Raw genomic sequence first — 13787 nt, 5'->3', positions numbered from 1 at the left:
GCAAATATAGCGTTATTTTAAAATTTATGATTTTGAAGTCCCTTTCCTCTTAGCAGATTTCTACCTTTTCATTTTATTTTTAAATTTATGAGTGATGTTATTATTTATGTTCTTAATACTAGGTTTCTACTAAGTCTGAATTATTGCAATGGAGTTATTTATTCATTTATTTGTTTCTGCTTGACTACTTTTATTTCTGTAACCATATTAGCTGAAAAATTATGAAAGATAGATAAATAATAAAACATGCAAAGCAACCCTAGCATGTGGTTTATTGGTACTTAGATTTTCAGTACACCAGCAAACCTAGCATGTCGTTTATTACTTACACTTATTTCTATATAATATGATAGGCCAGCTTTGGATATTTGACGGTATTAGCTGCTGCTTCTGTCCATATAAGATGAAACCTACAAAGTTATTGGAGGGTCCCCTTTAGGTGGCGGGTGAGCCTGACCTTGATGAGATGGTGGTGGACATGGCTTTTGGCCTTTTGGAGGTGAAACAGGCTCTCCTTTTGAAGGTGGTGGATTGGGTTTAGGCTGTGAAGGCTGTTCACCTCTGGGTGGTGGACACGGCTTGCCTTTAGATGGTGGTGGACGCTCACCCTTTTGAGGTGGCTCAGATTTAGGAGGTTGTGATGGTGGCGGACGCTGCTGGCCTTTAGATGGCGGTGGACCCTCTCCCTTTTGGGGTGGCTGTGATGGTGGAGGACACGGCTTGCCTGTAGATGGCGGTGGACGCTGGCCTTTTTGGGGTGGCTGTGATGGTGGCGAAGGCTGCTGGCCTTTAGATGGCGGTGGACGTTCACCCTTTTGGGGTGGCTGTGAGGGTGAAGGACACGGCTTGCCTGTAGATGGCGGTGGATGCTCACCCTTTTGGGGTGGCTGCGATGGTGGATGACACGGCTTGCCTTTAGACGGCCGTGGACGCTCACCCTTTTGGGGTGGCTGCGATGGTGGAGGACACGGCTTGCCTTTAGACGGCGGTGGACGCTCACCTTTTTGGGGTGGTTCAGATTTAGGAGGCTGTGGTGTTTGCTGCTTACAGCCGGCACATTGATGATGATCGTTATTATTTTCATCCATTGAACTTAGGTTTTTGGGTTGATCATGGGAGAGGGATGGGATGACAAAAACCGTCAAAGCAATGAAGAAGTAAAGCAGCAGCTTCATGTATGGAGTAGACATTTTTGCACTACAATGGGTTGCAGAAGGTGTGATATATGTTGGCAATTTATAGCTGTTGAAGGTTGTGTGAAATTGTAATATGCTTCAACTCATATTTGTTTGATTCAAGCAATGTTAAGGTCATTTGGTTTGTTCATTCATATACGTGTAACCTTTCTTCAGCCAAATGGCAATGCAAATCTATGTGCATGCTTTTCTTTCTCTCCTCTCTTGTCCTAAATGAAGAATTTACCATTTTAAGGAGTATTTTAGTGCTTTCATTGTAAACTTTTTTTCCTCTTTACTCATTTTTTTCTGCATATAAATACTTTCCTTTGCTGCAATTAGCTCAAACGAAAGGCAAAAAAATATACAGGAAATATACTTTTTTATTTAATATTATTCAGTTCAAGCAACATATTCAGCTAAGCAAAAGCAGCACAAACAACACAATCCACAAATTTTATTTAAGTGGTGGCATTATATACTCTAAGCCCTTATTTTCACACACGTACCATGAGACTATAATCTTCATGATAAGATATAAATACAGGGACCGACATGATTATTTGTTATCAATACATAAATGGTGGAGCAGAGATAGGTGTTGGATAGCTTCGACATGCAATTAACACTTTCTATCCCTCGGAAACTTTACAACACCAGAACATGGCTGTTTCTGCAACGGAAATAATAACTGGTTACCAAAAGATAACGTTTTTCTTCCAGAATTAGAGGGAGGCCTTCCACGCGGTGGCCTTCTTGGTGGAATTCTTGGTGGCCTTCTTGGTGGTAAGAGTTGAGCATCAAGCGAAGGGGTTAAAGAAAGAATCAAAGCTCCAACGAGGAACAATACTAGCAAGTGCTTGAGACTGAGACTCATTTTTTGAGCTATTAATTAGTGATCTGCAGAAACTTGAGAACTGGAGTGGCCATTTATGGTGGATTGCAGGACTAATTCGTCAAACCACGGGCCTTTGGATAGTTGACATCTGTGTTCATTAGTCTAATCACTTTTTGAAACGATGTAGAAAGCCTGAAAGTTAATTAGCCACTCCTCCCGAGGGAAAACAAGTGGCCATTAGGCGAGTACAGCTTAATCAGTTGGTAGCAATGTGTGTAGTATGTCCATTTTGTCTTCATTGGTCGAAAAGCTTGACAATTTTCATTAATCACTATTCCAAATTTCTTTTAAGATAAAGTTAAGTAAGTTAATGCAGTTGTGCTAGGAAGAAAGTAGAGGAACCTATAAAAGAAATCTGGTCTAATTACCTTCTTGAAGCGGTGTGGAGAGTATTGAAAATCAATTAGCTACTCCTTTCCTCCCCAAGGAAAATAAACATTGTGACATGACTACTAGTAAGACTTGGTTTACATTTGACAAAAAAAAATTAATGAAATATTAAGTAAATTTATTATTATTCTCTTGTTTAGCTACGCTATAAAAACTTAACTGAAAAATATTTAGAATTATTTAGAAATTAGTAAAATAAATTTAAAAAAAGGCATAAAAATGATTAATTGATAGTTATCCTGATGGTAAAGGTTGGTGGTAGCCATTGACTAATAATTGATGGTAATTACCCGTGATCAACAATTTAATATAAATATATGTTTTTAAAACTATAATAAGTTTGTATTACAAGAATCCAGCTATTTTTTAATAATAATAAATTTATATTTACTGATAAAAAAATTATAATAAATTTATTAATATTCGAAAAATATTTTTCTTTTTTTTTTTAGAAGAAAAATGTTTTTGTAAAAAAAAAAGTTATTTTTTTTCTTAAATAGTATAATTTTCCTTTCCTATGGAAAATATTTCTTATTCATTGATATTTTTTTTACACTTCAAATGTCAGAAAATATGTTTAGATAACTTATATATTAAAAAAATAATTAAAAAAAAGGACGCAGCCCTCAATTTCATTAGTAATTTGAACGGTTATGATTCCCTACACGACTTCTGCGTTGTTGGATCACGTTTCTTTCATTGTCTCTTGCCATTTTGTGTGGCCCGCTGACTTCATTGATTATATATATATATGTATATATGTCGTGCCCTACGATATTGAAGGAGCAATAGGCACGTGTATTCTAACATCGAAGAAGCTTTCTACGTTGGACCATAAATTTCTCGCCACGTCGTCAAGTACACCTAAAACTACAAAAGGAGATGACGACAAAATGGGATCCTATGTTTTGACCCAATGCAGGTGTCAAAGATCTATTGGGTGACGTGTGACAGCCGATAGATACTTGTTCTTGGGCAACTAATGTCATTGGCTGGATTTTTTACTCATTTATATTTTTTATAAATAAAATAATAGATTTTTTAAATTGATATTTGGTGGTGTCAGTTTTTTTTTTTAATTTTATTGTGAAATCTCTTAATTACCCCTCCCAACATCTATCAACAGCTATATAACGGCTAGTTTTAAGAGTATTTTTGAAAAAATAATTTTTTGGATTTATTACAAATTAAGTTCAAGCTCTTTTTTTTTTTTTAATTATGTTCAAATTTTTTTAAACAAAAAATAAATTCAGTTGAAGATTTTTTTAAAAAAAATAATTAAGTTCAAGTTTTTTAAAAAAATAAATTTAATTGACGCATTTTTTTATTTTTTAGATGTATTTTTTTTTTAGAAATAACTTTCACAAATTTTTAAAATTTTGAAAACCGGTCTTCAAAATTTAAAATTTAAAATTATACGATTCGCTGGAAAACAGATCGAAACCGTCGGTTTTGAAACCGTTAAAGAACCAGAACCGAAACCATTCGGTTCCAAACCAAAACCAAAAATTTTGGGTTTGGTTCCGGTTCCAAAAAATTTAGAACCGGAACCGCCGGTTCGAAACTGTAGCCACTCTTATATATATATATATATTTTTCCATACACGTGTCACCAAATTCTGGCACAAACAATATCTCTAAATCAAGTTTCTCAATAATCTAAACTCTAAATTTTAGTACACTCAACAGAGTAATCAAAATTTTCAAATTAAGAATTTGAAAATTAATAGTATGAACTTACAAATAAATGATTGAGTATATCAATTATGGAATTCAAAGTGTCAATTTGTAAATGAACTTCATAAACTTTAAAGTATCGAAGTGATGAACTGTAAGTTGCGATTTAATTGACAATATAATCTAGATACGTGTGAAGAATTCTCATATTCAATATGAAAAAAAAGGCAAAGAATTTTAATTATGTGTAAGCTTCAAATTAAATTAGCCTTACATAATAATAAAATTCAAATATCAGTGTTTTAAAAAATTTATTGAAGTGATAAAATAAAGGTTAACAAGTCGCAATTATTAAAAATCAGTTGCAAAAGTAAAAGCGAGTGGAGCTTTGGGTTTCACATAGTTGAAAAGTTTGACAATTTTCATTACTTACAATTTTATATTTCTTCAGACACAAAATTAAGTTATCCATAGCAGCACATGTTTGTATTTTAACATGCTGGTTTATGAGCCAATAGGTTCCTGATTTGAACTGATTTATGAAATATCTATTGGGGTTTAATTTGAGATTTAACTTGTACCATATATTAACTTTCAAGTGCGGGATGATTAAGCCAACAAGGTCAAGTGGTAGCTGCATGTTAATCCATTATGCTTTCTTGTCACCATTCAAATTAATCACGTTATTTAGACCTAATTTACATATACTACCTTTTTCCATGCAAAAGCATGCATGTACGTATTATTATTATTATATGTGTATAATTTGGATATTGATAGACTTGGAAGTTTATGAACTTCTACTTTAATTTATCCATTGCTATTGTTTATAAATCTAGCTTAATTATTATGAATATTAATTTTTAGTACGCCTACATATGATATTAATTAATTGTTATCATTAGGATTTTTAATTTGGGACTTTGTTTGGAAAGGAGAGGAAAGAAAATAATAGTGGAAGGAAAATAAAAAGGAAAAATAATGAAGTACTATTGTTTTCTTTTCTTAGTCAATTTCCACTCTTTCGTTTGAATGGAAAGGGGAAAAAAAAAAAAGGAGAAATAATGGATTTATTCCACATTAAACAACATGTAATTTTTCAATTCATTCATCATTTCCTCTCTAATTTAAAATTTCTGTAGAATGGAGAGGAAAAAAAATACATATTTTCATTCTTTCACCCTTTTTAAACAAAGAAAATTCCTTTCCCTTGATATGTTATATATATATATAATGTTTTTTTCTTTGGGTTACAAAAGGAAAGAGACAAAGAAACCTATCTCAAAAAGTTAATATATATAAAGAGAAAATCTCCTTCTCCAAACAAAGCATTAATATAAGTTCATACCAATATTGATGTAATGAGAGTCATTACAGAAGGAAAGTTAATCATATTTTGTAACTTGGGGTGCTTCGATCCATTTTTAACTTCATTAAAGAAGAATATCAAGGGAGAGGGCAAGTACATTAAAGATGATTACCTTTTCTTTTATTTTCTTCTTCCCTTATTTTGGCAAATTTTGCATGCATCATCTCTTGGCAAATGAAATTGTCAGTATAGTAATATTTTTCTGACCTTCAAATCAGTTAACTGAAATGAAGTAATATATGTATGTACGTATGTATGTATGAAACCCAAAATAGTCAAAGTTCAAACAAATCAATACTTTAGTTGGCTTTACTATTCAATTTATATATGGCCACGAATATGCAAAGCTGCAACTAGTAATTAACTTCCAACGTCCATGGAATCAAAATTTACTGTTTTGTCATTTTCATTAAGGATGGTGATTATATTCATTATCTCACTATTGTAAATCATTAATTGGATTTTTAATTATCTTAACATTTAGTCATTCCAATTAGATTAGATATAATATTAATTTGCACAAAAGAGGAAAGAAAAGAAAGAAAAGGTGATTTCGTAAACTAGAAAACATGCATGGTTTATAATACTGGCAACGTAAGGTAAACATACATTGGAAGAGCATACTAATATAGAGTAATGCTCATAAGCCACAACCCAATACATAAAAGCAACTGACTAAACATATCCAAGTAAGAGACAGTTTATTGCTATCTAGCTATGTATATATATAACCATGCATAGTAGTGAAGCACTCAGTTGGCTGATGGAGGTTTGTAGGGTGACTTCAACTTCCGTGGTGGCTTCTCTCCTTTGCCTTTAGGAGGATCTTGGGGTGGTTTGCGTTCTGGGAATGGTTTTCCTCCTTTACCGTTATCATCCTCCATCAAAATGTGCCCAGGGTGAGGATCATGTGGAGGCTTATGCTCTGGGGGTGGTTTCTCACCATGTTCCTTTGGAGGTTGCTGTGGCTCTTCATGTTCATGGGGTGGTTTATGTTCCGGCAGTGGCTTCTCTCCTTTGCCTTTAGGAGGCTCTTGGGGTGGTTTGCGTTCTGGGAATGGTTTTCCTCCTTTACCGTTATCATCCTCCATCAAAATGTGCCCAGGGTGAGGATCATGTGGAGGCTTATGCTCTGGGGGTGGTTTCTCACCATGTTCCTTTGGAGGTTGCTGTGGCTCTTCATGTTCATGGGGTGGTTTATGTTCCGGCAGTGGCTTCTCTCCTTTACCCTTAGGAGGCTCCTGGGGTGGTTTATGCTCTGGAAATGGCTTTCCTCCTTTACCTTCATCATCCTCCATCAAAATGTGTCCAGGGTGAGGATCATGAGGAGGCTTATCCTCTTTGGGTGGTTTCTCACCATGTTCCTTTGGAGGTTGTTGTGGTCCTTCATGTTCTGGAGGTGGTTTCTCTCCCTTACCCTTAGGAGGCTCTTGGGGTGGTTCGTGTTCTAGAGGTGGCTTCTCTCCCTTACCTTTAGGAAGCTCTTGGGGTGGTTTCTCACCATGTTCCTTTGGAGGTTGTTGTGGTCCTTCATGTTCATGGGGTGGTTCATGTTCTGGAGGTGGCTTCTCTCCCTTACCCTTAGGAGGCTCTTGGGGTGGCTTCTCTCCCTTACCCTTAGGAGGCTCTTGGGGTGGCTTCTCTCCCTGACCTTTAGGAGGCTCTTGCTGCGGTTTATGCTCTGGGAATGGTTTCCCTCCTCTACCCTCATCATCCTCTATCAAAATGTGTCCAGGATGAGGATCATGTGGAGGTTTCTGCTCCGGTGGTGGCTTTTCACCCTTTCCTCTAGGTGGCTCTTGTGGCTCCTCATGTTCAGGAGGTGGTTTATCGCCTTTACCCCTAGGAGGCTCATGAGGTGGTTCTTGTTCTGGAGGTGGCTTCTTGGGAGGCCCGTGTGGGCCCTCATGGGATGGTTCAGGTTCATGCCTAGGCCTGGGATCGCCACCAGCCTGAAACTGATCAGCAAGTGAGGGTGTTGTGGTGCTGATGACCACAACTCCCAGGAAAAACAAGACTAGCAAGTATTTAGGATACATGTTGGCTTCGAGCTTTAGTGATGCAAAACTTGTGAGGATCGAGTGGCCTTTTATAGCAGATCATTGGGGCCTACGTTACATTACTACGTCTGTCATGTTCCATAGTGAGGTCCATTCATGAGTCCAACTGCGTTGAAAAATGTGACAAAAATGTTTTTTAGTAATATTTATTTATATTTTTCAAAGAATATAAAGTTTGAAGCTCTTTCTCCACTGAGAGGTCAAATAATTTCTGTGGTAGCATTATCATGCTTGCTTCTTATTGGCTAGAATTGCGTCTGGACTTTTAGCTTTCCATTTCACACCGGATCTCAAACGGATAAATTATTGTTGGCAGAAAGCATATGCAGTAGGAAATAGGAAATAGCGTGAGTATTATAAAAGTTGAATTGACCTTTTTGTCTTTTTCTTTTTCATCCCATAGGCTTCGATTACGTGATGGAAATAAGTTTGTTTTTTCCCCACTTTCCGTCAAATATTTTACCACTAGGAAAGTGTAGATGGGCATGGATAAAAATTTTATAATGCATTTCTCCATGAAAAGAATTTTATATGCATGAATTCCCTACTGTGGGCTATCAACTAGTTTTTTCTTTCTTTCTTTTTTTTTTTTTTAAATTGGTAGCTAAATGCATAAATACATTTTTATATTTTATAAAAAAAATTCATTAAATATTTTAATTTATAAAACTATGCCGATTAAATATTTCAACTAATAAAATTTTTCAATTGAATATTTCAACTTGTAAAATTTAATATATTAAATATTTATTAAATAGTTAAAATATGTGAAAGTTATTATCCCAAAATTATAATAAAAATACATAAAATTAATTTTTTTTTTTACTTATAGACTTTAAAATGCAAAAAACTATTATTGTTGGTGTAGAAAAATATGAAAATATATTAAAATTCATAACTTTAAATACATAATAGATCCTTACAAAATTAGAGATATCGCAGGATTTTTTATTATTGAAGTACAAGAATATATTTAACCGTTAACAATTATTCTTACATGAATAACCACATTAAATGGATTTAGTTCACTTTGCGGTATATGAACTAACTTACTTTTTCGGGGAAAAAAACTAACTTATAAGTATTTATTATATGAGTAAGACAAGTATAATAATATAGAAATTAATTTCATAGGGTGAATGTAATAATTCATTACGTAATATATAGATAATAGCTTACTAATCCAAGTCTTTGATAGCTATTGATGAATTCATAATTATACAGGACATAATAATTTTTGATTTTTACTAAAAGTTAATAAGTCAAAAAAAATTTATTTTCCATAATAATTCACTAATTTCAACTAAAATTATAAATAAGAGTAAATTGATAAATTATGAAATAAAACTTCATTAATATAATTTTTTTTAAGTTTCGTGTGAAAATTGAACTGAATAATTATTTTTAGATTTATAGGATATATATTAAACTTTTGAAAACGTAGTCTCAGGTGATATATTTCGTGGTTGAAGTTGAAAATTTTGACAAATTCTTTTCTTGTTCTTTTTCAAACGATTTTTTCTTCTTTTTCTTTTTTTTTTTCAACTGAGGATGACATGGTATTGTGAAAAAAAAAAAGCAGACTGCTAAACAAAACTAACGACGGGGATGAGAATGACAACAAGAGAACTAGATGCAGTGAATAGCTCGCGATGGAGACAAACATCGATTGAGAAATATATTTTGTCCCCACGAAGTCGAAAATTTTGACAAATTGCCAACTCCCATTTCTTTAGCATTGTCAACTTTCTGGCTACTTTCCTTTAGTTGTTTCGAGATTTAGAAATTAATTCCATTATTAGTAATTTCGTTTCCGAGTTTTTGAATCACAAAATTTTAATAAAATAATTTTATAAGTTAAAGTATTTAATAATGAAAATTTTATAAATTGAAATATTTAATAAATCAAATTAAAAATTAAAATTGTCACAATAATTTTATAAAAATTACAGAGTAACTTTATGTATTTAGTCGGATATATTTATTTAAAAAAAATATTCTGCATGTTATTTTTAGTTGGTTAAGAAAACAGTTTTTGTAATATTTGGACAAAATGCAAAATCAGAAACAAAGATCTTTCACCAACAGTTTTCATGAAATCAAATTGATAGATCAACACCAAAAATTGTGTTGGTGAATGAGAGCTATAATTAATAATTTATCACAGAGCGTGTGAATCCAAGCAAGAATTTGGACATAGAAATCGGCCATGGCGAACACAATAATGTCCAAGAAAGTACCAAAAAGCAAACAAATTAACGAAAGGACGAGAGTTGAAAAGGTTGAATTTCATCCACCGGGATTTCTTTTATTTATATGTTTTTCTGTTTTTATTTCACAATAACGTACAGAGCAGAGACAGTGACTACCCACGTGCCATGTTTGCTCTGTACATGATATATATCTTGTGATGGATATGAATGTACCTTTGGGAAAAGTTTCTGCGTCTTTACATGTTTGTCAACCTGCTAAAATTGTCGGTCACATTCAGAATTGTGGAACTAATACATACCAAAAACAAAGCATCCCCTTAATATTTTTATCTTCTTTTTACATTTAACGTGTTTTTAATTTTAGTTGTCAAATAATTAATTATAGACAAAATAAGCCTAATTTATAATAGTCTTTTTTTTCTGAAATCTAATTTACAGTAATCTAATACATATAAAAAAATTAATAAATTATAAATTATTCTAATAGGCCTGCCTAATCAAAAAAGCAAAACTACCTTTGGATTGGAAGATTGTCTTCTATCGATGCAGAAATGCAATTATTTTTATTATTAGTATTATTTTTTAATGCAAAGTGATGGAAGAATGCTCACATACTTTGACTCCACAGGACCACATTAGTACCGCCTCGACAGGTAATCACTCGATTTAATTTTTTCCATGATTTGGTGTAACTACCGCGGATCTTTCCTTTTTTTTTTTTCTTGGTTTGATTATATTTTGCTGATTAAATATATTTGACATAATAAAAAGAATTAGTGTTTTTTCATAGGAAAAACAGATAAAATGTTTTAAAAAAAATATATATTTTTTAAAAAAATTAAATATGAGCTTCGTGTTTAATCTATCTTTTATACAAAAAAAAAATCAGAAACTAATTCACAAAAATGGAAAAACATCAAATTAATAGTAAAATATATTCTATATAATATAAGATATCTTAATCTATAAGTAATTCTCTTTCTCAAAAAAAAAAAAAAAAATATATATATATATATATATATATATATATATATATATATATATATATATATATATATTTTGTACATGCTTAAATTAATTAAAGCTTGAGGGTGAGTGCATATGTAACCGTCCACAAGGACTCCAGTCCAAATTGTCATTCTCCTAGTGCAAAGTGGAGGAAATAAAATTGCACGTGATATTGTACAACATATACTCTGATGTGTTACTATTTTCCTTTTCCGACATCTGAATATCATCACGTGGTAATCATTTAAAACAATTCTTACAAAAAATTTAATTATGTTCTATTAAGAAATTCTACAATCAAATTATTTTGTGATAGAATTTAGGTTGTAATAGAAAAGAAGAATAGGATATTAATTAGGCGATTGTTATAAATTTGGAAGTAATAAAATTTATTTCTATTGTTTGTAATAATTAAAAAAAAAATCAGATAACTTATTTAACTTACTATTTTTAATAGTACCATTGAAATTTCTTTTTCTTTGTTTTAAAAAAAATATTGAATTTTCTGTTTAATCCAATAGGTAATATTTTTTTTTATATATAAAAGAATTTAACTATTCCATAATATGTTATGGAGTATTAGTGATTAAATTAAATTCTGTGGAATTAAATCTTTACATTTCTTCAAATTGCTAATGGACTTATTAACGAGTCAATAATTTATTATCAGCAATATCGGAATAAGGATTCAATCCTGTTGATGCCTTCTGTACGTGATAGTTGCATTGTGACTGGGTTCTTTTGATCGTCAAATTGCCACGCATTATATAATAAAGGAAAGATATAAAACCATAAAAGAGTAACACTCATTATATATATAACAGTATTCAACATAAGAACAACCAACTAGGGGCCGGTGCTCAGATGGTACGTACAAGCCAAAATACAAACACTAAAAGAACAGAAGACTAAACCTCCGTTTCTTATTCCCAACATTTTATCTATTAATGCTGGTCAGTAACCAGACACTTGATTAATTAGTTCTCAGTTGGAGGCTTGTGCGGTGGCTTTTGGGGCGGCTTATGGGGTGGCAGGTGTTTTAATGGTGGTTTCTCTCCCTTTCCTTTATATGAATCCTCAACTAACTCTTCCTCAGCCAAAAGATGTCCATGTGGTGGCTTGTGGGGTGGCTTGTGTTTTGGTACTGGTTTCTGTCCCTTTCCTTTATATGAATCCTCGGCTAGCTCTTCCTCAGCCAAAAGATGTCCATGTGGCGGCTTATGCTTTGGTGGTGGCTTATTACCCTTATGTGAGTCCTCTACAACCTCTGTAGCTAAAAGACGTCTGAGGGGTGGTTTGTGCTCTGGTGGTGGCTTGTGCGGTGGTTTGTGCTCGGATGATGGCTTTTGAGGTGGAAAATTCTTAGGAGGTGGTTTCTCTCCCTTACCCTTAAATGGTGGTTTTTGGAAGTCCTCTACGCTATCCTCACTTAATAGGTGACCATGTGGTGGCTTGTGTGGTGGTTTGTGCTCTGGTGTTGGCTTTTGAGGTGGAAAATTCTTAGGTGGTGGCTTTTGAGGTGGAAAATTCTTAGGAGGTGGTTTCTCTCCCTTACCCTTAAATGGTGGTTTTTGGAAGTCCTCTACGCTATCCTCACTTAATAGGTGACCATGTGGTGGCTTGTGTGGTGGTTTGTGCTCTGGTGGTGGCTTTTGAGGTGGAAAATTCTTAGGAGGTGGTTTCTCTCCCTTACCCTTAAATGGTGGTTTTTGGAAGTCCTCTACGCTATCCTCACTTAATAGGTGACCATGTGGTGGCTTGTGTGGTGGTTTGTGCTCTGGTGGTGGCTTTTGAGGTGGAAAATTCTTAGGTGGTGGTTTCTCTCCCTTACCCTTGTAAGGTGGATCATGGACATCCTCTACATTATCCTCACTTAACAGATGACCATGTGGTGGCTTGTGCTGTGAGTGGTGGTGATCATAATGATCAGCTAATGAAGAAGAAATGGAGAGAATCACGACTGCTCCAATAAGGAGCAACACTCGCAAGTTTTTAGAAGAGAACATGTTTGAGTTGGTGCTGCAAAATTCGAGAGACTCCATCCCTCTTTTATAGTCTGCATGGGGGAGAATTGGGTCGTCATCGCCCATGTCACGCTACACTTGGCCTTTAGTACACTTTGATTTCACATTGAAATTGTGGTAATTTTTAAACTTGTCATTGGGCCCACTTAGTTGAAAACTTTGACTAACATATACTAGCTAAGGTTGTTTTTTTCTCTTTGATTATGTCTCTCTCTACCATTTATCTTCTCTAGGTTATGAATTTTGTATAATTTTAGGGGAAAATGCTGTTAACTTGTAGTCTTAATCTTAACCTAATGTTTCTTTTGACTATAGGCAACACTACTTTTTCCATGGAATATTTTATGTGTCACAATAAATAATTAGAAATCCAGATATGGCAATATTAATTTATTCTTTTCTTTTCTCCATATATTTTCTTCTTCAACTTAGGCAAATGAACCATAGCATTAATTTCAGCTAGTAAGGAATATAGAAGAAGATGTAGATTTTAGTTGTTCCATCAAAAAATTAATTTCTAATTATCTACTGTGTCTAATGCAAATTAGTTAGCATAGTAACTTTGGTACGTTCCCTAAAAAAAAAAAAAAAAAAAAAAAAACTTTGGTACGTATTAATAATGAACATATATGAAAATGCAAATAGTCAACACTGCATCTCAATTATGGTCACTGATGCTCTAGATTAATACATATAAATAAATTATGTATGTTATACATACAAGTTGATTAATTAATCATGGACTGATCACTACGGCCCCATAATAAAGTTTATATATAACAAGTCATATTTGTCATTTAAGGCCAAAGTTGTAGAGACAAATATCATAATGATATTTTCTGCATATATATATATATATATATATATATATATATATATGGCCATAGGGATTTTACGTTCACAGGATTCGAATCTAAAATCTCATAGAATTTTTTAAATTCGTTTTGCTAATTAGCTTGTAGAACACATCCCT

General features: G+C 33.3%; 1 protein-coding gene across 1 annotated transcript; it reads right to left on the bottom strand.

The window, feature by feature from the left end:
• Positions 1 to 6060: 6060 nt before the first annotated feature.
• Positions 6061 to 12796, bottom strand: LOC105632125 (uncharacterized). The gene is made up of 2 exons (XM_089723891.1): positions 11787 to 12796; positions 6061 to 7297 (listed from the first exon to the last, which is right to left on the bottom strand). Exons 1-2 carry the CDS (start codon positions 12794 to 12796, stop codon positions 6262 to 6264), a joined length of 2046 nt encoding a protein of 681 aa, XP_089580017.1. The 3' UTR covers positions 6061 to 6261.
• Between the last annotated feature and the right edge of the window lie 991 nt (positions 12797 to 13787).

This window comes from Jatropha curcas, chromosome 7 (genome assembly GCF_041381405.1).
Source record: "Jatropha curcas cultivar XTBG-Jc1 chromosome 7, XTBG_Jcur_1.0, whole genome shotgun sequence".
Taxonomy (NCBI): Eukaryota; Viridiplantae; Streptophyta; class Magnoliopsida; order Malpighiales; family Euphorbiaceae; genus Jatropha; species Jatropha curcas.
This window is presented reverse-complemented; position numbering and strand designations above follow the sequence as displayed.